The sequence below is a fragment of the Gadus morhua genome, chromosome 12 (genome assembly GCF_902167405.1).
Source record: "Gadus morhua chromosome 12, gadMor3.0, whole genome shotgun sequence".
Lineage (NCBI taxonomy): Eukaryota > Metazoa > Chordata > Actinopteri > Gadiformes > Gadidae > Gadus > Gadus morhua.
In genome coordinates, this window is record NC_044059.1 from 27,787,706 (window position 1) to 27,811,856 (window position 24,151).

General features: G+C 47.1%; 2 protein-coding genes across 8 annotated transcripts in view; both read right to left on the bottom strand.

The window, feature by feature from the left end:
- Positions 1-16: 16 nt before the first annotated feature.
- On the bottom strand, positions 17-1,844 carry uqcr11 (ubiquinol-cytochrome c reductase, complex III subunit XI). Its single transcript, XM_030373506.1, has 3 exons — positions 1,695-1,844; positions 840-983; positions 17-202 (listed from the first exon to the last, which is right to left on the bottom strand). The coding sequence occupies exons 1-2, from the start codon at positions 1,754-1,756 to the stop codon at positions 863-865; spliced, it is 183 nt and encodes a 60-aa protein (XP_030229366.1). The 5' UTR covers positions 1,757-1,844; the 3' UTR covers positions 17-202; positions 840-862.
- Positions 1,845-2,139: 295 nt separating this feature from the next.
- tcf3b (transcription factor 3b) overlaps positions 2,140-24,151 on the bottom strand; it is a 28,012-nt gene continuing 6,000 nt past the window's right edge. For 2 of the 7 annotated variants that reach the window (XM_030373514.1, XM_030373507.1), the window contains 19 exons: positions 24,029-24,101; positions 18,389-18,462; positions 17,451-17,523; positions 16,744-16,784; positions 16,411-16,531; positions 16,118-16,164; positions 12,187-12,283; positions 11,969-12,066; positions 11,365-11,458; positions 11,033-11,088; positions 10,825-10,900; positions 10,436-10,497; positions 10,147-10,326; positions 9,596-9,707; positions 8,999-9,152; positions 8,070-8,132; positions 7,236-7,471; positions 6,704-6,852; positions 2,140-5,880 (listed from right to left, as the gene is read on the bottom strand). In XM_030373514.1, coding sequence (XP_030229374.1) covers positions 6,710-6,852; positions 7,236-7,471; positions 8,070-8,132; positions 8,999-9,152; positions 9,596-9,707; positions 10,147-10,326; positions 10,436-10,497; positions 10,825-10,900; positions 11,033-11,088; positions 11,365-11,458; positions 11,969-12,066; positions 12,187-12,283; positions 16,118-16,164; positions 16,411-16,531; positions 16,744-16,784; positions 17,451-17,523; positions 18,389-18,462; positions 24,029-24,101 — 1,800 coding nt within the window. In that variant the 3' untranslated portion in view covers positions 2,140-5,880; positions 6,704-6,709. The remainder of the gene's footprint in view (positions 5,881-6,703; positions 6,853-7,235; positions 7,472-8,069; positions 8,133-8,998; positions 9,153-9,595; positions 9,708-10,146; positions 10,327-10,435; positions 10,498-10,824; positions 10,901-11,032; positions 11,089-11,364; positions 11,459-11,968; positions 12,067-12,186; positions 12,284-16,117; positions 16,165-16,410; positions 16,532-16,743; positions 16,785-17,450; positions 17,524-18,388; positions 18,463-24,028; positions 24,102-24,151) is intronic. The other 5 variants (XM_030373510.1, XM_030373512.1, XM_030373513.1 and 2 more) reach the window with 5 other exon arrangements.

A 24,151-nucleotide genomic window follows, 5' to 3' on the forward strand; every position in this document is an offset into this window, starting at 1 on the left:
ACCACGCAGAAACCAGTTAGTTTCATCGGTAGAATATTTATTAACATAAAATAACAATGGAGCCAAGTAGTCAAACAGATCATATCCTATAGTGCAAAGATCCGCAACCCAGCGGTGGGAGCCAGTTCTGTTCCAAAGCCGCCAACTTTGTCCTTTCTTGGTTGAAGTCTTTCTCCATAATTTGATCCCACGGGTAAAAGCCCTTTAAGAGAGACAGCACAGACAACCTTATTTGGAGAAATCAACACTAGTTTGAAAAAGACATGAAATGTTGTAAAAACAATATTTTCCCCCTTAAAAACACAAGAATTTGATATAAATTATACAAAGAAGTTTCTCCCCCATTCTTTTCATAGCAAAACCCACGCAAACATTCATCACAACACCAACCTCTTACAACTGGCTCTTCAGATGAAGGTATATATAGATGTACATTACATGTGGCAACCAATATAGATACTAGTGTGAGGTGGATTCAGTGATATAAAGACTGAAAGGTGCCGTAGGTAAGATTGAAGAGCTATCATTAGAGTGTTTTTAGACCGGTCCTGACTGGTTGGTTAGAGGATTGCGTGTCAATCCCATCCGTGCACACATCGTTGTCAACCCCTACAGGGGTCTGATACAAACCATCTCAATGGAGGGATAGGTAGGGAGGCAAAAAGCACAGAGGGAGAGGCTGTTTGTTTGAATGGTTTATTTCACCCTTTTCTTAACAACCCTCAAATCTTAACTACCGCATCTCTAATGTTATATGGTCATCTTAAATGTTTTTATTCATAATTGTATTCCGTTTTTTATAAATCATAGTATTTCTGTGTTCACTTTGAGATACTCACAACGTAAATCTTGAGTTAACATCTTAATCTTTCTTGACAAACTTCCCATTGATGTAGGGGACGTAGTCGAGGATGAGCCGCCAGTCGGTGAAGTGGATCACCCCGATTCCACCGACGGTTCCCCAGCCTATCGCGTTGGGTACCCTGCACGAAACGGAGAGCGGAGGTTCACGTCAGAGCCAAGGTCATCTCTGAATACTAATTTGAGATGTAATACAATAACATTGATAATTATAAAGATAGTTATTAGTTTATATTGAAAACCCTTGAAAACCCTAGGCACATGGTTATGTTTTTGTCTCACTCTCTCACTCTTTAATGTTCATTCACTCTTTCACGTTCAGGTATTTCTTTGCCCAGTCGCAGTGAGGGAGCAATCTGTCAGTGTAAACAACCAAGGTGATCTACCCCCTCCCTGTCAGAAGGTGTCTAACACTAATGTTCTCAAATAACCGATTGCATGGTTGAGGTATACGAAAAAAACATTCGTGCGATATATAGTTCTCAATTAATTTAAAGTATGGTTTCAGAAAAGGCATTTATAAACAAGACGATCAACACAACTGCGAGACACATATGCTTATACTGTCCGAATAGTCAAACCGTGAATTATGTGACGATAATTGAAGAAATAAAAATAAACCTAATCTTAGAATGACATTCAGCGCTTCATTAAAATAAACTCAAATCTGAGTTTAGTAAGAGTAATCAGCCAGGAAGCTAACGTTAGCTCCACTAGCCAGAGTTGGGTCATGGAAGGACATACACAACTCGACAGCTCTCTATTAAGCCTCTCGAGAGCTAAAAACACAAGCCTTAATCATAGATCAAAACACAACTTATAATATATCTTACCACGTCCGCAGAATGGAGATATATTTGGCACCAACGATGGCATTTAGTATTTTCTGCACCATTCTGACCTTCTTGAGTCGCTTTTCGCGTTGCTGCTACTACTGATGACTCGGTAGGACCCTGGCGAGGTTTCCGTTCATGTGCCTGACGGAAATAACTAGCTGTGAACGGGAACCTATTAAACGCTCTAAATGTAACAAATAGTATATCCCGGAATGTCTTTGATTAATATTAGCTACATAATATTTGTACGTATCAAGACCCTGAGTAAAATAAAAAGCTGAAAGTTCTTCACATTAAAGCTGGTGGTCATGATCCCAGTGTGCTTTTGTGTAATAGTTTGCATTTTGAAACAGAAAGAACTAAATACAATCACACACACACACACACACGCACACACACGAGAGTGGGGTGTGGAAGACAAATTCATTTTTGAACTACAATAAACCCTTTATTACAATGTTTTCCTTTATTTTCTTTTTATGTATACAAGATTCAAAAGCCAGACATTGGAAAATGTATAGTTCTGTTATTAAAAATGGCACATTTATTGCTACATTACTGTTATATACAGGACAGTTCAACTACTTTATATATAATATATAAACAAAATAAGAAAAGGAGACTGGGATTGGAGGCACTCCGAGGACGCTGCAGCAGTCATGAAGTCGTCCTCACTCCGTTTAAGTAAGATGTCTGTTCCGTAGCTGTGGATCTACTTTTTCTCAACACTTATAAATCAATCAATCTCCCTCTCCCTTTTTAGTTCAACAAATACATGACAAAATAATAATGGGGAGGGCGGGGGTTGAAATAAATTCATACTAACACCTTATTGTAGCAAAGTAAGGGCCTGTCAACAAAGCATTTTTCATCAGCACATGTCAAGACTTGGTATAAAACGGTAATACAACCCCTTGTATTTGGCCCCATCCGATGAGTGAGAATACAGCCCGAATGCTGAATGTCGTGGCCCTGGGGATGTTCACAGAATACTAAATGGCATGAGATCTTTTCCTCAGGAACAGAAATATAGTCATGTCTAAAACGCGTGTCTAAATCTTGTCAAATAACATCACCTCAAAAACAACCTTTTGAAAGAAGTCTCTGGCAAAAAGTCCTAAAAGAGTGGCGTCAGATTAAAGGTAAGGTCAGTCAATATAATAATGCACATTACTGTGGTTTACTTGCCCCATGATATTCAGGGAAAAATTGGTGATAGTTACTAAAAACAAAAAGTATGCGATCCAGTTGGCCAAGGCTCGACGCAGAAGCCGCGCACACACCGACACGCCATTGTGCATGAAACAGAAGGAGTGCTTGACACCAGAGTCTCTGGAAACCAGTAGTGCTGAGTGGTTTGGCAATATGGTGCAGTCAGGGGGAAAAAAATATAAAATTAAAGTATAACCTGCATCCACAAACTTAACTCAAACAGCAGTTTGGACAATATGGTCGTAATCCAGTTGAATAATTAAGAGAGGAATAAAAACTAAACAAGCACTACACTTCATTTATTTGTTTAACTAGATACATTGAAGGAAATGGTCTGTATATAACATGTAGACTTCTTCCTGAAAGAAAAAAAGGGGAGGGGGGGGGGAATGGGGGGGTGGACGGACAGGTACCTCTCAGATCTCCCATGATAAATGAAATGATATGGTTTACAAAAAAAAAACGGTTTTAAATGAAAATACAAGTTCAGGCACTGATAAGGTATCACTCTCCCATCATGACATCTTAAGTCTCGAGAATGAAAAAGGCCACACTATTGATTTGTATAAGTCATTTTTTTTTTTTTCATCGTCTCCTTTTCTACAATTTTCAACTTAGATCTTTCAACAATACTATGATAACTGGACACACAAGAAGGCTACTCCGCCTTCAGTCGGTATAAACATTTTCGTCGAGATCATTCACCACGTGAAATGGGGAAGGTATCACAATCAATAACACTGTTTTTGATCTCCATATCATCTTCTATCTTACACTCTCACACCGATGACTGCCTCCAAAAGAAACACACAGAATGCTGAAGCAAGCTGCACCACGGCTGCAACCAGAGTGTGAACACAAGAAAACTATTTAAATGATATGAAAATGATACTGGACTCACAAACCCCAAGGAATATGATGTGAAAATGGAGGCGACCCACATTTGAATGGCAGCTACATTCACAAACCAGTTGCATATTTACTGTGAGGGAGTTGGGGGGGGGGGGGATGAAATAAAATAAAAATCCCTTCGCGCAAAATGCCTCACGGTGCCTCGCTCTGAGATCACTGTGAGGACAGTGGCACGTACTCCACCCGCACACTCCCAAAAAGGACAAGAAAGAAAATCATCTGAGTAACTTCGAATACATCTTCTTATAAATTCCCTTAACTCAAACCATGGAAAATATTTTTTTTCCGGACCATTTTATCACTTTTAGAGGATCAATTCATGGCGGGAAAACGTTTATAAACGGATTATAGCGCTATATCTGACTTCCTTCCCAATGTGATCTGGGGGTCTCTGGCGTTTAGGCTGAGCTGAGAAAGACGGCTGAATTCACTTTAAAATTCAACTAAATCTCAAATATCCCCTCAACACTCAACTCTCCTACAGTACACTCTAAACCTCTGACTAATATTGCCATTTGATATTTAGAAATCTAAAGTGTATAGACTAACAAAAAAATATATATTCTTATATATATATATTTAATTTTGCCCGACGTGTAAGTGAAATATCCGATTCATGTATAGAGGAGGTGAATGAACACACCGATCTCGTCTCAGTCCGACGACGGAGCAACGTACTTAGGTCCAAGGGGGAGGGGCCAACTGGGAATGCTCTTTTTTTTATTCTTTTTTTTCAGAAAATAAAGTATCTAGTGTTATCTGCTACTACAACTGTAGGGCCGATTACATTTCTTAATCAAAGCAACCTAGATTGCTCTCAGGTTATTTAGAATGTCAATCAAGAGACACAAATTGTCTGCTGGCATCTTCTGGAAAACCACGTCACGATTAAGTAACAGCGACTGTGACTGATCACTCGGTGAGGCGCGGGTCTCTCGCGTATGGTTTACACCAACATCGCAGGAACGGAAATGCACTGCACGCGTACACCCATAATCTTAAGTCTAATATTTACAACTGTGCTTCGTCTTTGTCCACCCATGCTTTAATAAATAAAGCAGCATTTCCTCCTGCGCCAACGAAGGAGAACTGAAGTCACAATAGAGTTGATGTTCAATCGATGAGAACGGGCTTGGTGGGCAACTGATTCGACCCACTATGGATGAGCTTGGAGAGTGATGCCCTCTCTTTCCAACGGTTTCATGGGACAGGTCAGGGTCTCGGGGCACACACGCACGCACACACACACACACACACACTAATTGTATGGGTCAGTGTGTTCTCGCCGTCCACAAGAGTTTGTCTTTTTCTTTTCAATTGTCAAATCATTTGATCTTTCCCTTGCAACATTGGTGCACTGCTCCAAAACTCTTACAAGCAAGGAAATAGGAAAATAATATATATATATCAACAGAATGTATGACAATTCGACATCAGCCCTGGGCTTGGTTACATAACATATGTAAGACTGTACCATCACGCTGGGAAGGACATACCACATTAAAAATAATTGCTCATACACGCAAGCAATCCCTTACAACAAAGTTTCTCCACACGTAAAGCAATTTGCTTAAATGTCTTATAGAAAACATGTAACAATTAGGCACAAATCCATGACCAAATTTGTCTTTTGTCAGTTCTCTTTTTCCTTTACCAGAATACCTCTCGGCAGTGTATGAAGTCCCAGGTTTGTGGCAGGACATTAAGTACTCTGACACTCCATCAGGTTGCGGAAGAAAATCAAACAAAAGTCAAAACGAAAAGAAACAAAAACATATTCTTAACATGTATAAAAAAAACAAATTAAAGGCTGAAAGTTCTTCACATTTAAGCTGGTGGTCATGATCGAGAGTGTGGCGACGAAATAGGCTGTCAGTTTTGGCAGTGTGCGTGTGTGTACTAGTGTGTGTGTGTGTGTGTGTGTGTGTGTGCATTTTGAAACCGAAAAATAACAAAACACAATCACATCCATATCTACACACACTGGAGGAGGAGAAGAGTGGGGTGGAAGAATCAGTTAAGGCCACATCCTCTGAGAGCCAGGTGAGTCCCACCAGATCTGTGGAAACAAGAACAAAAACATACTTAAACCTCGGGTGAAGCCAACCACATCGGAGGAAATAGAAAAAAAGGGTTGCAGAGTCGGGGCATAATTCCATCTGATAATTTTTAGTGGTCTGGTACGTCACTAAACTTCGATAGCTTCATGTAAAACGAAGTTTGATGCACTCAATTAATGAATGAAGACTCGCCTGTACTATTAAGCAAAATTGAAGTTTCGAAGTTTCGAATGTCGGGTAAAATCCCAGATGATCAAGGTGATAAGTGTGTTCCATAACGCCCGCCCTGTGGGTCGTCCACGGAGAACGGGTCCAGGTCTTAAGGACTCACTTCAAGACTCTCTTGTTCGGAGTTCATCTAGACTCTAAATAGGAGGAATAGCCACCCTCCCATCCCCCTCATTGTATGTTGTGCGTCCTGGCACTTAGAAATAGACTCAGTATTGTGTAGCATTTGTGTATCGTTTGTCTCATCCTATCCTTTGTTGTGTACGGGGAATGGGTTAGCCTAGCGATTGTTAGTGTTTGGCACTTGGTTCTATCAACATCCTTACTGTACTGACAGCGATATATTGTTTCTCCTTCTTCTGAAGAATGTACTAAATGTTATGTTTTATAGAAAGTGCAGTTCAGTTTGATAGATATCTGAACATTATTTTAGATTAAAACATTTTTATTTTTACCATTTTGTGTATTATTTTTAAGGCGAAAATTCAAAGTGTTTTTGAGAGAGACATGCTGAATAAATACATCATGTTTTCAAACAAAAAGAGGTATACTGTAGTTTGAATACCGTATAATGCTGCCTGGCCCTGCACCCACCTGGTGTTACATGTGGCTGACGGGGTTGTGGCCGTCCCCCCCCAGGCCGGGGTGGCCCGAGAGCTGCATGCCCCCCTCCCCGACCACGCCGGAGACCTTCTCCTCCTCGCGCCGCTTCAGACACGCCGCCTTCGGGTTGAGGTTGCGTTCTGGGGAACAACAAGTCCGATCAGTACCAGGAATGACAGCAACACCTCCTGCACTTGTATGAACGACTCATGTTTCAGGTGTAGGATATGTCGGGGAAAAAGGTTACTTTCACTTTCCTTATTTAATTATATTTATTTTTTTATTCCCCATGTTTCAGGTGTAGATATGTCGGGGGAAAAAGGTTACTTTCACTTTTCCTATTTAATTATATTAATTTTTTTATTTAACTTTTCGTTTACGAATGCGTGTATATGAATACTTGAATATGTGTATGCATCCTTTTGTTAATCACACACACACAATTTTTACTGAATACATTTCCTTTATCATTCTTATCCTTTAGACAAACAACACGATTGGTCGCCCACCCTCCCCCACTGACCTCGGACCTGCTGCTCCAGGTTGAGTATCACGTTGACCGCCTGGTGTAGTATCAGCAGCTTAGTCTGAGGTTTGTCGTTGCTGAGGTGCAGCTGGCACATGCGGCCCAGCTCCTTGAACGCCTCGTTGATGTCCCGGACCCGCAAGCGCTCCCGGGCGTTGTTGGCCACCCGTCGCTCCTTCTCCCGCTCCATCTTCACCTCGGGGGGGAGGTCTTCGTCGTCCTCGTCCTCGAGACTGTCGGGGGAGGGGAGGAAGAGACAAGCACAGGATTAGGCAAACCTTTTCAAAAAGCCGTCTTGTATATTTTGGGTGTTGTTGCGGTTTGCTCTTGTAACCGGATGATACGAATGTACCATCCCCCCGCCAGGTCAGAGTTAGTCTGACGCTCTGTCCATCGCAGGAGATTGAAAACCAACAGGTGAACTCGGTGCTGGAGGATCCATGGTTTCCTCACCATAGGCACCGAGAGCATGTTCCACCCGACATGAAGAATGAAAGACATCCGAGGGCCCTGGGCACTACTGTGTTGCTAAATGGCCTAACAGCAGCAGTTGACTAGATTATTTTTCTTTTACTTCTGTATCTCCCATTAGAAAGGGGAACATTAGTTCCTCCAGGTAAACCACACAATCTAGGAAGCGCCACATGTTTTTGAAAACAGCAAGTCTAAGATTTGGTTGCGTCGATTTCTAAAATCGTCCCGTTTTTCCTTAGAGACTCTGCAGGGCAATGCTGTCCCCTGGCACCTGCACCTTTTAAACATGTGCTCTTATCATTTACAGTCTGAAACACATGAAGCACATGAACTGGATGTTCTCCTAGAGCGACTTACTCATCATCATGATCATTCTGGTCTGAAAGGCCAGAGAGGATCTGGAGGGCCAACACTTCCTTTCTGAAAACGGGACAAGGGGAAGGGGGTGTTGACAGGGTTAAAATACCTAGCATAGCCTGAGCTACCACCGGGAAATGAGAGAGGAGAACACAGATGCACACATAGACCACAGATCTGAACGCTGTCCCAAAGCCGACGGCATCTTCCTTCCTTCCTCCATCCCCTCATGCAGGGAAGACTTCTTTTGAGAGATACTTACAGAATAATACAGGTAATAAAACGTTTACTTTGTTAAATATCGTCTAACATCGATTCACAAGTAATACCAGTGCTCCCGCATGCGTGTCTGATATTGTACTGTATCCACGCGTGGTTTGCGATGCGCTTCTTGATCGGCTCCATTGCGTTATTGTTTTCCGACGTTACCCAGGATTGCTTTCCCTCCCGACTCCTTCTTGAACTGCAAAGTCTAGGTGAGGCATTCTGAATGCAAAAGGGCAGATAGAAGGGCTATAATTGTGTGTCCCCTCGCTAAATTATTGATTCATCCCTCCAGGAATATTGCGAAAAGTCGTTTAGCAGTGATTCTACAACAGAACCCCTGAATAGCTGCTCCCAGGGGGGGGGGGAACTAATATGCAATACTTATGGTTGATCTTACAGCAACTCGAAGAAGACGAATACTCATTTTAAAAACTATACAGTGCCTGCGGTGGCACTTCAGAAAGGTCACAGAGAGTAAATAAATTGAGTTTAGCCTCTGCAAAGCGAGAGGCTGAACAGAACAATGAATGAGGACCGCATCCCAGGTCATTATATTGTACATCAGCGACAGGCCCCTCAAACAACGTCAGAAGCCTCGGAGCCTGTATTGCCTTTTTCAAAGTTCCGCCGCATGCGTGCGGTTCGGAAGGCGGCCTTCCTACCTCCTGGTGTGAGCCAACTTCTGGGCCTCCTTCTTCTCTTCCTCCGACTTGTCCGCGTTGGACGAGTTGTCGTCGTCCTCCTTGTTGTTGTCCTCGCGTTTGATGTCGCCGCTGCTGGAGGAGTGTGTGGAGCGGGCCACCGAGCCAGGGAGAGCTGAGTGGGGGGGGGGGAACAGTCAGGGTTCAGGGGTCAGGACACAGAGGAGTCAGGCTTCCAGGGGAGGGATGACACTGCTCCCGGGCGTCTCTCCAGACACGACCCCAGCTTGGTCACCATTGTTGTTCTTGAGAAGTTGGCGTACGAATAACATAATTCAAATGTCGTAATTATTATTACTGGAGTACCATACAACAGAACGCAATATTACATATTGAGGCATTTTTGTGAACGGCACGTCACGCCCTGGCGGTGGACGCTAGGACGGTTCGCAAGGACGCAACGGGTCCGTAACCCCCCTTGTGTTGCGTCAACATGAAACCACGACTGAGCCTCAACCGCAGTACGACGGGACGCGAGTCTGGAACGACCAGAGAAACGACCGGCTTCAATTGGGGGGGGGGAGCTGCGTGGGGCGCAGGCTGTGCGGGGGGACTCACAGGAGAAGGCCTCTGGGGGGCCGGCCGTCTGCGGGGCTCCGGAGGCGTGGTGACTGTGCAGCAGTGCGCTGCTGGGGGGCAGGCCGCTGGGCTCCTCGTGGTGATTCGCCCCCTGGGGAGGAGGAGAGAGAGACGGGCGAGGGGTCAGTCCCACGATGCGTCACATCGACACGTCGTCTCCCTCAGTGGTTCTACCCGCTCAGCCTCAGGACCAACATGTGTTATTGCTATTCATTACAGTTATAACAATAGTCATTACTATGAATGCCCTAAATGTAATTAGTCATTACGTCACAGGCAACCAAATAAACTATAACATCAATAAACATTGACCAATATTGCCTGTGACATGTACCGTCAAAAACATAAAGCAAAACGTGAAGCTGCACTCGATCCAACAGAAAGCCGTTGAAACACGGACCCAGACGGAAACAAATCAATTCTAGGGGTTCATCCTCTTGCTCAAGATGGCGGGACACTGGGGATTGAACCCAGAACTGGAGCCTGGCCCTCAGTGCTAGGGGGTCCGGGTCGGGCGGGGGGGGACTGACCATGGCGGGGTGTCTGCTGCCCAGGGGCAGGCCGGCATTGGAGAAGGCCGGGGACAGGCCCCCCAGGCCGTTGTGTACGGAAGACACGGCGTTCAACAGGTTGTGCATGTCGGACGGCCCCACCGCGTGGCTGCGCAAGACGTGGATGGCCTCCTCCAAGCGGTCTTCGATTTTGTTCTGCTTCCGTGGACGGAAACACAAAAATCAGATACAATCGCAATGTATTTCCAGGTTGTTGTTTTTTAACCATCGTGCCACATGGTGACGGATGAGGAGAGTGTGGGCGTACCATTGAATGCGGCTGCCCCTCATAATTGGGTGTGGACGGCCTCTGCCATTGGGACTGAGCTCCTGAAACGACAACAGAGGAAGAGGTGAATTCACAAACGCCGTGCTCAAGTCCAACAGCAGGTGGCGCTAGTGAACTTCCTGAGAAAGTGCCACTGCTCCTTTGTCAAGGATGTATACTAAATCACCTTAAACAAAGGGACCAAAACATAAAGAGGACATTTGTAGACGTATCAATTCGTCAAACAAAGCTTTAAATGATCAGCTAATTTACACGATTTTATCCCATGGCCGAATTGACAGATAAATGATAATCCATCCATTGGTTGATACAGTCCAAATGTTTAAAGAACAGTGTACGGGGCGCATGCTTATTCAACGTGACTGTACCTGTGATGCCCTGAGGAGAACCAGGAGTGGAAGGAGCAGAGGAGAAGTTGTTACTGTGTTGGTCCGAAGGGTAGATCTGAACATTGAAGGAATCCAATAAAACACAATGAAAAATAAATCGGGTTTCACAAAACCAATGGGATAGGAGGAGACGCAGGGGGGGGGGGGGGGGGGGGGGGGGGGTATTTCGAGGCTGCTTAAAACGTACAGAGGCAAGAGCCTTCCCGATCTCATCGCCCGAACTGTTGACCGGTTGTCTGGGTGCTACAGGGAAAAACAAAGATCACACGCGTTAACGCGCAATACAAAGAGATAACCTCCCAACGCAACAATAACGCAGACCAGACAAATGATACAAATATCTAAAATCACACTTTTTTGATCGAGAAGGGTTCTGAGGACATTTCGATGGCGAGACTGCACTTTAAAATAATAATAAATCGATTGATTGAAGGTTGACAAAGATGAACGATCCAAATAACGAATCATCATCAGTATGATGGTTCCTTCCGAGTGATGGAACCACGGTGGCGGCCTCACCCATGATGCCGTCCCCGTTGAGGGTGGCGGTGTGGCTGTAGGTGGTGGGGACTGGATGAAAGCCGTTGACCTCGCTGCCATGCAGGGGATAGTTCTGTGGGGACAGAGGCAGGGGGTGACGCTTCTGGAGAAGGATACAAGCAGCTGCGTTGGGCAAAAGCGCTCACAGAAGATTAAACATTGTGACCTACATCCATCTCGATGAGGGATGGCCCTGATGCTAACAGACCAATGCTAAACTTGATTTACCGAGCGTTTTCGGGAAAAGAGCTTGCAGAGGAGGTACATGAGAAAACAAACCGCTTAAGTAGCACAATTCCTAGAAAGAAACGCTGATAAAAGTACAATTAAAAATAAAACAAAATAAAAAAAAAAACAGCATCAAATGTATAACCCAAAAATGTCAAAATTAAAAGGGTAAAATGTCTCGCAAAAACATGGCTACTATTACTTGACCAAAAAAAACAGCAGATACCGTTACCGGGCAGATTTCATTAGTTTCTGCTGTACAGCGGAACCCTTGGGGTGTATTGACCTGGCGCCTGGCAGGACATAGGAAGACACTGGGGTCAGACCGGGACTGAGAGCCAGGTGTGCCACTCACCATCCTGTCCTGGGGATTGATGGACGAGAAGGAGCCCGGCTGTCCGATGTGAGGAGAGCTCCCCAGCATCGCTGAGTAGCCGGAAGATGACCAGTCTTCTGGAGGAGGAACAATAGCCGAGATTAAAAAAAATAAAAAAAAGACAGAAAGAACCACGTCTGCACCCAAACGTCACGGAGGACCTCCGGCGTTCCTGTACATTATCCGGGCTACGTTACCTTGCATGTAAAAGGATCCAGGATAGACGGATCCAGGCTTCGCTCCGTGGTATTCATTGTCCCTGGAATACTCCTCGCCAGATGTGGAAGCGTATACCTGCACATCAAACATCGTCGTTCAATTTTCCATCCCCGACACATTGCATGACTCCAAACCCAACCTGAAACATGTCTCCTGCAGAATCCGAGAGCTTTGACGAAGGGGGAAACACAAAAGTAGTGAAACGGTTCGTCAACAACACCGAAAAAGCAATCCGTCTGCAGTGGCTCCGAGTGGCCACTAGGTGGCGAGGGGGAGTCTGCCAGCGCGGCAGGCTGGTCGGCTGCTTGCCTGTGAAGGGGAGCACCGTGGCCATTGCATGCTGGGCACAGCCACGGCTCAAATCCCAAAACACAGTGAGAGCTTCCTCCTGCTCCCAGGGGCCCAGTGGCATTGCACTCGCACTGCCCGCTACACACCTCCTCCCTATAGACACCCTGCTAGAGCGACACACACACACACACACACACACACACACACACACACACACACACACACACACACACACACACACACACACACACACACACACACACACACACACACACACACACACACACACACACACACACACCTCCAGGCTCGCTGTTCATACGGCATCAACCGCACCTTTGCAGGGTTCCTTTGTTTTTAATGTGCGCGCACAGTGTGGATGCACAATCTGCTTTTAATGAAATGGAGCATTTTATATTTGCCTCTCATGGCGTCCATTAAGCCGACCGTATGCAATTCTATAGAGAGAGGGCTGATGCTGTGCTTGAAGTGACAATACACTTGATGTGCTCCCTCCATCCATCCATACAGGCAGACGCACCAAAGCCTGCCCCATCACTTCCTCTCCCAAGTACCAGAAGAGGGAGAGAAGGAGCGGAAGAGAGCGACAGAGAGGAAGACGAGAGAAACGAAGGCTATGCTGCAAAGAATGCTAATCCAGAAAAGGGATTTTTTTCTGTAATTTGATTTAACAGGGAGAAGTGGAAAGGGAATGGAGAGATGCACTTCTAATTACAGAGCCATCTGCCTGTTCCTGGACCACGTCCAACTCCACAGGCAGCTGGGCTAAGGAAGGGAGAGGAGAGAGGGAGGGAGAGCGATAGAGAGGGAGAGAGAGACAGAGAGAGAGAGATGGGGGCTGGGATCCAGTCACAGAGAGAGAGGGGGAGAGAGAGAAAGAGAAATGAAAGAGGCAAAGAGAGAGAGAGGGGGAGAGGGAGAGAGAAACGAGCTTGCAGTGGTTTGGGGATGGCACGAAAGCCGTGCGTGTTCGAGTGTGTGTGCGTGTGCGTGTGCGTGTAAGCCCTGATGATTTATGAAATGCTCGTGAGATACAGGGTGGTGTTGTGGGGGACAGATGAAGGTATTCCAAAATGTCTTAAACAAAGCTCGATACGGCCAGGGGGGTGTGAAGGAAACGGGGGATTTAAGAAAATAATGGTGGTTAATTCAGGACAAAACATGATGGAGACGGCTTCATTCAACAAAAGGCTTTGCGTTGCTCCGCTCGTAGAGAACAATACAGCCGGCTCCTATACCGCCGCAGACCAGAGCGTAGGACCTGGCAGTCACTGCTGCTGCCGGATAATTGTATTCGCAGGAAGAGAGGGGATTTCTAGGGTAAAATCCTCTGCTAATAGGGGGTTAATGCAATTCGGGTTATGACCGCGCAAAGATCCCAACAGTTGGCAATAAACATGGGTTATGAAGACAGGGACGGAGACTCAGAGGGGACTAGCGTCGGCGGAAAGGGAAGATTTGAAAATGGGTTTTTGTACACAATAGGCAACAAGTGGTCAGGAGATTAGTTTCTTTAGCTGTTTGTTTGTGGCTTTGGGAGTTGAGAGAGGGGGTGATCTGGTGGACAGGTATTAGTGGATTAGAGAGGTCAGGCAGTTTCTGAGAGGATAGGAAAGGAGCTTTAACATGGAGGGACAAACAGTTCATTACCATGGCGGAAGCCAAGTTTATACCGGACCAGAGCGGGGAAACTGTGCGTTTGTTTAAGCAAGACATCTCGCCACTCAATTAATACGGGTATTTCCCAAGTCTTCTGGCAAGCATGCCGGCTATAGTTCTCAATTCAATGGTTTCAGACTAGTAAACAGGAAACATAAAACAGTCACACACACACAGTGTGTGTGTGTGTGTGTGTGTGTGTGTGTGTGTGTGTGTGTGTGTGTGTGTGTGTGTGTGTGTGTGTGTGTGTGTGTGTGTGTGTGTGTGTGTGTGTGTGTATATATACGAGGCTTTGGGGGTGGGGAGGATATAGTGAGGCAGCAGGGGGGGGGGGGGGGGGGGGGGGGGGGGGGGGGGAGGGGAGACCACACGATCATCATCATCAGCAGTCATTAATCTGAGCTCAGACGCTGCCTTCACAGGCCTCATGAGCCTGCGCCCCACAACTGGGTCAGTCCCAGGGGGAGCCCACCCGGCCCACCCGGACTATCATGTGGTGAGGCGTGGGGTGAAAGGGAAGGGGGATGGCAATGTGCTTGAGTGTAGGAGGAGGAGGGGGGGGGAGAGAGATGTAGAGTAGTGGTAAGGGTTCATGCACAATCATAAACACTGCGGGGAAATGTTGCACAGTGTGGGTGTCCATGTTAAAAAAAAAAAAAGCATTAAAGAGAAAGGAGCGTCACTTTGTACCACATCACAAGCGCCACAGAGACACACACACACACACACACACACAAAGAACCAACAGGTGACAGACTGTTAGTTTAACACAGAGATACACCGTGTCAACCTCTCGTCCCCGACACTTATCAGGAGGGGCATGGCCGTGTTTGGACAGAGTGCTGGGTTTATGGGGGACTTTAAACCCGAGCGTCGGTGACTTGGGTCTAAAACTTGGTCTGGGCGACAGAAGACGCACGTGCGACGCTTGTATTTGTTATTGACGATTCCCTGAAAGCTAAGGCAGTGGTTGTGGCGTACCGCGCACATCTATAGCCATGTTGCTACTGCACTGGCACCTGACACTCTGGAGATAAATAAGGTTTCGTGAGAAGAACGAGTACATGTCAGCAGCTCAAGGGATTTCAAACATAGTTCTTAAAGAATCAACATTATCACACATTTCTGCTGTGCTTGTTAGTCGGTTTCTATGGCAATCGAGAGAAGATTGACTGAAAACGACGTGCATTTGCAAAACATTAGATTGCATGCCTTGCATTCCCTCGGCTGTATTTCAATACAGCAAATAAAGAGAAACAATTCAGGAAAGGGTTATTATAATAATTAATAACAATAGCTCGATAACAATAACAAATGAACCATTATTGTTATCTAAATAGCCTTGGAAAATCGAATAAAAATCAATCACATGGGCTATTAATCTGGAAGCGTTTCCTCCATTTGCTGCTCGTATTCCATCATAATCTCCAGTGAGCTGGTAGGAATTCTGCTGTCCCCGAGAGAGAGACGGCACGTTGAGCAATGCTAAACCGACAGATTACAAGATCCCCCCCCCCCCCCCCCCCCCCCCGCCCCCCGTGGTCTGAACCCCCCCCCCCCCCCCCCCCCATCCCGACCGCAGCACCTCCGGTCACACCGGTTGTACGCTAACTTCTTCTCTTCTCCACACCTGACTCGAGTCCTTCACGGGCTCCCCCTCCCGTCAACGAGAGACCCCCGCGTAACCCAGGCGCCACTTCACACGGAGCGCCGACGTGGAAACGGTGGCAGAGTTTCGGCTCGCGGAGAGCCGACCGGGAGCCGACAGCTACCCGGGTTCGTCTGACTGAGTCCGACAATGCAGACGGGGCCCTCAAACCCGACTGTCGTGCGACCCGCTCAGGCAGACGGCGCTGGAGTGCAGCGTCTCGCGGCGAGAGGACACGGAGAAGAGAAATAGAAAAGGGGCGAGACGGCGGAGGGTGAACAGGTTCTTACCGAGGATGGCAGGCCAGGGGGTTTCCGGATCTTCTTCGGCTGGGTGTCTGCGTGTAAAACAGAGGCACAGAGACTAGGGTTCAGACCACAGACATCAGCTTCAGACCAAGTCTTGTAATGTCACCACAGTGACTTCATAAAGTGCCCGCTTTTAATGTGACACCTGGGTTACTTGGTTGGCTGCAGTGCCTCTGAATACTAGCTAATGAATCTACATTTCCGCTTGGTTTTTCAGCTCTCTATGCAAGGCCGTTGTGCGTTGTACTGGGAAGGAGTGGGAAGCTGCTTCTCACCTATGCTGCCATCTGGGGGTCTTCGTCTGGGGTTGGTGGGGTACGAGGGGTAGAACTTGAGGCCAGAGGGGGACATTGCCTCTGGGTTGGGCATGGCGATGTCACTGGGGAGGAAGCCAGGCTGGAAGGGAACAGGGAGGAGGGGGTGAGAATACGGTCATGGGAAGCAACACTCAAAACTAAAAAAGAGAAAAAAATACTGAAACAAGAGACCACACATTCAAATTGTTTCACATGAAAGGAGAAGTGAGAAACCACTTTTATTTTATTTTTTTTACTCCTAACGAATGTTCAGAATGACAGGTTTGAGCAGCAGGGAGGACTGGGACTCACCGGGCCGCCGAAGGAGCTGTATGGAGGCCTCTCATTTTTACCTGCGAGAGGGAGAACCACGATAGTCTGAATGAATACCCCACTAAGACACTGGGCCGTGTAGACACGCGGGATGCAATGGTGTGTGACGGAACAAATTAAAAGTAGGTTTTTGAAAGTACAAAAAGTCCAGATATATACCCCCCCCCCCCCTCCCCCATCTAGTTTTTTTTTCTCGTACGCTCAGCTGCATGAGGCCGCCTGCCAGACTAAACCCTGGGGAGTCTTTCTGCTCCAGTAGCCTAACATCTCCAACATTCAACGAATCAACACACACACACACACACACACACACACACACACACACACACACACACACACACACACACACACACACACACACACACACACACACACACACACACACACACACACACACACACACACACACACACACACACACTTCGCTGCCCAGATAACAATTTAGCGGTCATAACGGAAATGCGAAAAAACAGCCAGCACCACTGCAGAATAATAGTATGCAACTATTTTAATAGAACTTGGATTAGTTAAAAAAAAAAAAAATGAACCACTAGAAATAAATAACTAATTTTCACATTTGGATGACATTACTGTAACATTATGATGGCGGCAGCTATTCGCTTGCTAGTGTAGGAAATAGATTTCAATGATAATATTGGCCACTTTGGAGTGAGTTTGGCTCATACCTGCGATTCCTGCACTGAGGAAGGGGGAGGACAGGCTGTCATGCTCACTGTAGTGGGGTCCTTCTCCATAGCTCTGTAGGAACCATCACAAAAAATACACCTTTGGTTTAAATAAAAACACATGCGCACACAAACAAAAACACACCTGAACAAAACCCAAAACACATCAAACCCAGCCTGCCGCCTTTTGGTTTTTCTACTGTTTAACTCTGCAGAACAGCCCCCTCCCAACACACACACACACACTTATTCACACAGCAACCAAGGGCATCCATGCCAACAAGATATCTGCTTCATCTCGGGGGATTCAAACGCAGACATTCTTAATTATCAACTTGTGGTAATCAAAGTCTGCTGCATTTATTCCCCCCCCCCCCCCCCCCTGGTTCTTGTATTTACACAGAGTTGTGCCAAGACAGTTCGGCGGATGTGAGGCTGCAATTATCGATGGGCTTCCATCGCGGTACTGTGGCTAGCAAACCGTGTGCCAATACACAGAGCCGACGCCAAAGCCATTATAGATGGAGGTAGCTCTGCCGCTCCAAATTATAACTGGCACGCGGCACGCCAAAATACTAAGCTGTTGTGATGGTTGACACACACACACAGAGACGGAGAGAGAGAGACACACAGAGACGGGGAGAGAGAGAGAGACGGGGAGAGAGAGCGAGCTCTGGCCAAGTGATCCCTCCGTCAGATGACACATTTGTGAAATATGACAGAGATGGCGAGCGAGCGAGAGTGAGAGAGCGAGAGAGAGATTTCACCGTGACATCAGGTATTGATGATCGGATAAAAATAGCAACTGCCACCAGGATCCTGTGCATGCGTGTGTACGCCTGTGTGAGTATGCGCTCGTGCTTGTATGAGCATATATATACATACGCGTGTGTGAGTGTGTGTGTATGCGCGCGCATGCATGTGTGCATAGCGCTTACCCGTCCCTGGTTGAAGGAGGGGCTGTTCTGTTCTGCCGAGGCCCAGGACCCAGAGCTGCTGCGCTCATCGAGAGCTGAGGAAGAGATGGAAGACAAGGTGTTAGAGGCAGGAGAACCAGGGGTACAACCAGGGGCAGCAATGAACCCCTCTTTGGATCATATGGTGGAGGCACGGCGTTAGCACTGAGAGGCAGGAGAACCAGGTAGCAATGAACCCTTCTCTTGATCACAGGCTTAATAATGCATAATAAAACAGGTTATACCCAGCGCAACAATGTCGTGCTTAAAACAACACAGAATGAAATGGGAAGAAAATCCACAGATTATATCAACATTTAATTTGTTAATTATGATGTAAATTAATTATTATGTTATAAACCGGTAGAGATATAAACCGGTAGAGAGATCGCAAGACCTAGGTTGGGTGAGCATGTAAAAGGCAACAGATAAGACGATATAATTATCATAAATAGTACTCATCATGATAAAAATAATATTTGTAATACATTTTTTGTAAGCATTTGCCCGTTCTGAATGGTTTATAAACGCATTAAACGCATAAAAAAAATATATATAATTAAGGGAGAGATAAATCCATAAATGTGAGTTTTTACTGAATGCTGCCTTCCCAGTGGGCGCTTACGTCAGAGCAGAAGATGTCCTTTTATCTTCTTCAAAATGAAACATAATCACATATAATGTGTCCTCACCTGAACTGCAATTTTATCTCATTCATCCAGCCAACCCGCAGCTCAATTACAGACAAAGGCGCACATAAATATGTTTAGAATCTAAATTAGGCTTTAAGAACTACCAGGTACTGATATGTTTAAAGTAAACAAAGGACCAATGTGAAGTGGCGGAAAAAAAATAAAAACCTCCAAAAGATTGGTGGAGCAGAAAACTCCAAAATACCCCCATCATCCCCTCTCCCAGTCTTATGCGCTAATGCCATCCAGGCTCTCTGGAGACACAAGGCTTAATTGCATACTGATTTGCATAATTGTGCATATTAATGTGGTTTCCTTATGAATATTCATATTTTGCCTTTGATTTTTGCCTAATTAAAAAAATGTGTGAGAGCGTGAGAGCGAGAGGGAGGGAGGGAGGGAGGGGGAGAGAGAGAGAGAGAGCGCGAGAGAGAGAGGATGGAACGAGAGAGAAGACTCAAGAGTGAGGGAAACGAGGAGAAAGGAGAAGGGGGAGGGAGAGAGAGAGGGGGGGGAGGGTGGGCGAGGGAGTGCAAGAGAGGTCTGGGCGAGATCAGCAGCCTGGCTGACGAGTGCGAATGAGTGATGAGACTAACAGAGCGGTGCAAGCACCTACACATGCTGCGACAGCCGTGATCTATGGAGCTGATGCCAATGGCGTGGAGAATCGGGGGGGGAAGGGGGGGGGGGGGGGGGGCGGAGCGAGGGAGGGGGACCTCAGAAGATCAGCCCCGCTCACTCACTGTCAGCGCGCGGCTGCCGTGTGGCCGTGCCGCTAATAAAGCGTCGCCTCCAACGCGACGGGACGCGCGTGACGGACACACCTCTGCATAAAGGTGACGGCCACTCGGCCGCCGCCGCGGACAGAGATGTGATCCGTTGGCGTGAGGAAGGATGGGCGGTCTTCCTCAAGGAGATCCCAACCCACACAAAGCCATCTCAACGTTTGATGATAAGCCCTCTGATATCCCCGTCACGTTTTCCTCTGTCACCAGTAGGACCAGTAGAACCAGAACCATTTCCTGGTTGGTAGCCGTTAACCTACAGTGCGTACCACGAGTAAAAAACCTTCTGGACGTACAAAAATCTTTTCGGGAACGAGAAACATTCCGATCAATCGCGACCGAGGACATTTTTGCGTTTGATACGACGGTTTCGTACATCTCCGGTTACCCGTTATTGCGTCTATAAGCTCTGCTCATGTGCAATGTTGTTTTCCACACACAACCCAGCACCTCCTCCAGAACCCCCCCCCCCCCCCCCCCCCCCCCCCCCCCCCACGGGCCAGCAGGGGAGCAGAAACAAAGGGGAAGGAGACGCGAGCGGGGGAGAACCAGAGCGCATGCGAGAGAGGGAGCAGTAGTGCAGCAGAAGTCTGACAACATAGTTTCACACTTAGTGGAGTAATTAACTCGAGGCAATTAAAACAAGGTGGAGAACTGTGGAGCAGACACTGAAGCCGAGCCAGCCAATGGCAGGCCAGCACCCTGCAACGACGAGAGAGGACAGCGGCGAGCAGACAACCTCAGAGCATCTCCTCGTTTATTAGATCTCTCTGCTGGTCCGGTTCTGGTCCGTCGTCATGTGACTTAGCACCGGTGTCATCGGAAAGGAACACGGCAATTAATTCTGTTTATTACTAAAAATAAAGCGTCGTTACACAAAAAAAAACCCGCCACCGTCCGACAGACGCAGGTGTGGCCAAATGGGTTTTCTCAGGCTGCATTTTTCTACATTCTCAATTAAACCGCACCTCTGACACATGGCGCAATTAGCGAGAGACGTTATCAACGTGAACGGCTAAATGCCTATAAGAGGATCTCTGGATGTATGAATGTATGCATGCATTTCTGTCTGCATCCATGCATTAAGACTGAGAAACCAGTCGAGGAGGTGTGACTGTGAGTAAGCCTGCAGTGATGCTACAAAGCGAGGCAAATACTATTGAGTGTAAGCCCAGAAGAATATTCTTATTCTAAGCCACAAAAGCCTCCACAAGTTACAAGCACTGGAAACATCTAATTTACTTTAAGAGCAAAGCCAAAAATCCTTCTTGTGTCTTCAATCTCGGGGCTTAGGCTGTTACAGCTGCTATACACTAATGCACAGTGTAATTCCTGGGGAACAATACTCTGTGTGTGCTAGTGTGTGTGCGTGTCCGTGCTATTGTGCGCGTGTGTGTGCTCTATTGTGCATGTGTATGCGTGTGTGTGTATACGCGTGTAAGGGGAGAGGGCGAAGGAGAGAGAAAGAATGTGCGAGAGTTCAAAAGACGAGCCGGAGGGTGAGAGAGGCCACATGTGTAAACTCACAATGTTGTTTACTGTGGTTGTGCGGACGCAGGCCCGTTGTCGTACATTTTCAAGACAGCCCAAATTAAGCCCACTCTTTTTTTTATGCACATTCTTTCAAACAAAAAACGCAAAATCATGTTTACACCTTAAAAAAAATATATAGATATGTATCCCTAGCCCGGGTTCTCGCTTGCAAACCCTGGATTCTTCTTCAATGCTAATGCTTTCAAAGTGCACCATTGAAGATTGAAGTGTTGCCACCAGTGAAGTCGGTGTCCCCCCTCCCCCAACCAGTTTCCTAAAGTCTGGTGGAAAACACATGTGTGTCTGTGTGTGTGTGTGTGTGTGTGTGTGTGTGTGTGTTTGTGTGTATTTGGTGGTAGTGGCGGGCGGGGGAGGGGGGGGGGGGTCTGGTCAGCAGCTGCAGAGGTGACAGAGAAAACGCCTGCTCCAAGGCTTGTGGGTTCTGGTTCTTTCAGCTTCCACCTCTCTCCCCCTCTCTCCCCCTCTCCCCCCGTCCCTCCCCCTCTCACACACAAACTACCTTTGCTATGGATCGCACAGCCGCCCCTTCCTCCTCTGCCTCCCTCCCCCCCTGCCCTCCCCTCTCCCCCTGCCTCACCCACAACACCCAGCTCCGTCTCCCGCCCCCTACCAACGCTCTGGCTGGGGGAAGAAGCACGACTAATGCAATTAGCCCCCCTCCGAGCACTTTTGTGTTGGTGAATAGAGGGGGTCCGGTGGACCGCTGGGCCGCAGGCCGCCCGTTCCCGCGCTGCCGGATGCCGCGGTAAACAAGCCGCCACCGCCGCCGTGACATCACCCAAAGAGGGGAGGGGGAGCGCCGGCCTTTACATTCGCTCGCCTCGAGTGTGTGTAGGGGTTCCTACAGCTGGGGTGTGTGTGTGTGTGTGTGTGTGTGTGTGTGTGTGTGTGTGTGTGTGTGTGTGTGTGTGTGTGTGTGTGTGTGTGTGTGTGTGTGTGTGTGTGTGTGTGTGTGTGTGTGTGTGTGTGTGTGTGTGTGTGCGCGCGAGATATAAACACACGCACACACATAACTCCACACTGTACGGTCCAAAGATGCGGTCACTCGGAATACCGGACACACTTCCTGGTAACCCAAACAGCTCAACACACCGGTGGCCAGACTTCCACCCTCTACGCGGGCGGTGTACAGTGTCATGATACCCGGCATCTACAGGACTTTCCAGGCGCGGGGTTGTGTAGATGTTTGCACTTTTACTCTCAAGTGCTATTAAGGGATACCTGGAGTTCCCTGTAGTTAAATGTGACAGCCTCAAGTATCGCATTCAAATGGGTGTCAATGACCAAGGGGCACACTTTAGGACTTTTGGGGAAGGGGGGGGGGGGGTGGGGTGGCACAGGAATTAACTCCTTGCTGCTAAGTAATTGCCCGCTGTAATAGAAACAAACCGAATCCGGCCTTCCAGGGCTTATCCCCCCCATTCAGCCGCCCTGTGCCTCTCTCCGGACACTCGCCGCATGCTGGGCTGGTTTAGAGGCTGGGGGGGCGGGGGGCATTGTCTCAGACTAGAGCCATTTCCTGCAGATCAGTGGGGGGAGAGCCCTGTGCCGTGCTGGGGGGGGGGGGGGGGGGGGTGTTTTACACTTCAGGCCGAGGAGGAGGAGGTGGTGGTGGTGGGGGCGGGAGGGGGTCGTTTCAAGTCCACAAGCCACCCCCTCCCTCCTCATTTTTGCCTTTGTTCCTCAGTGGCTGAGTTCGCACTCTGGGGAGTGTGACTCTCTTTCACGCGGCAGGTTGGCAGGGTGACAGGGGAACGGCGCAACCCCGACTTACTAATAACATTCAGCAGAGAGCGAGGGCTCACTCGCAGGTTTCAGGTGTTGTGAAGGAGGAAACTGGCAGCCATTTTACACTTTGAAATGGCTCAGTGGAAAAAAGAAAAAAAAAAAAAGGGAAAAAAAAGAAAGAAAAATCTATTGGGACAAAAGTGAGTTTTAATTGAAAAATGTGTAAACCCCCGCAACACCTGAAATATTTATATGAGAAAACAACTCCAACAGCCCCCCTATTATTTTAGCATCCCATTTTATTTTAATAAACATTTTCTTACTTCTAACGGAGTTTGGAAGACATTGTATCCCAAAGCGTACATCCGGTTTGCCATTACCAAATAATGTAAATGATCTCGCTCTTTATAACATATAGAGCAGGCTGTTGCACGCTAACAGAGAAGTGAAATGTGCAATTAAACTGCCCACAATGTCCAAACCACAAAGGATATCTCAAAGGTAAAATAAAGGCTTAGACTTCCCAAATATATTTATCCTAAAATACGTTTGAAAACGCTTATCCAGCATAAAGTAGACATCATTTTAAGGATGGACGACAAGAACCGTGCATTCACACTATAATAAACGTACCTTGATTGTGAAGTATATCAGCGTGTACACACATAGAATGAACATTTACATTTAGGGCATTTAGCAGACGCTTTTATCCAAAGGACTTAGAATAAGAAGAAAGAAACAATCAATCGCTGGCGAAGGCGATACAGTAAGGATGTTCGGTTACAATGTAGCATGTAGAACTGCTCATCTGAAGTTTGCAGAGAGGCAAGGTTAAGAGAAAAGCATGATTTGTATGAGCTCACCTGATCCGCCAAACTGACTGCTTGCGAGGGTGATGGGGCGGTTCTTGCCATTGGCCACAGGAGGAGCAAACATCTACGAGAGAAGGAGAGCCACGCTGAGTAACAAAGCACAGCTAGACACCC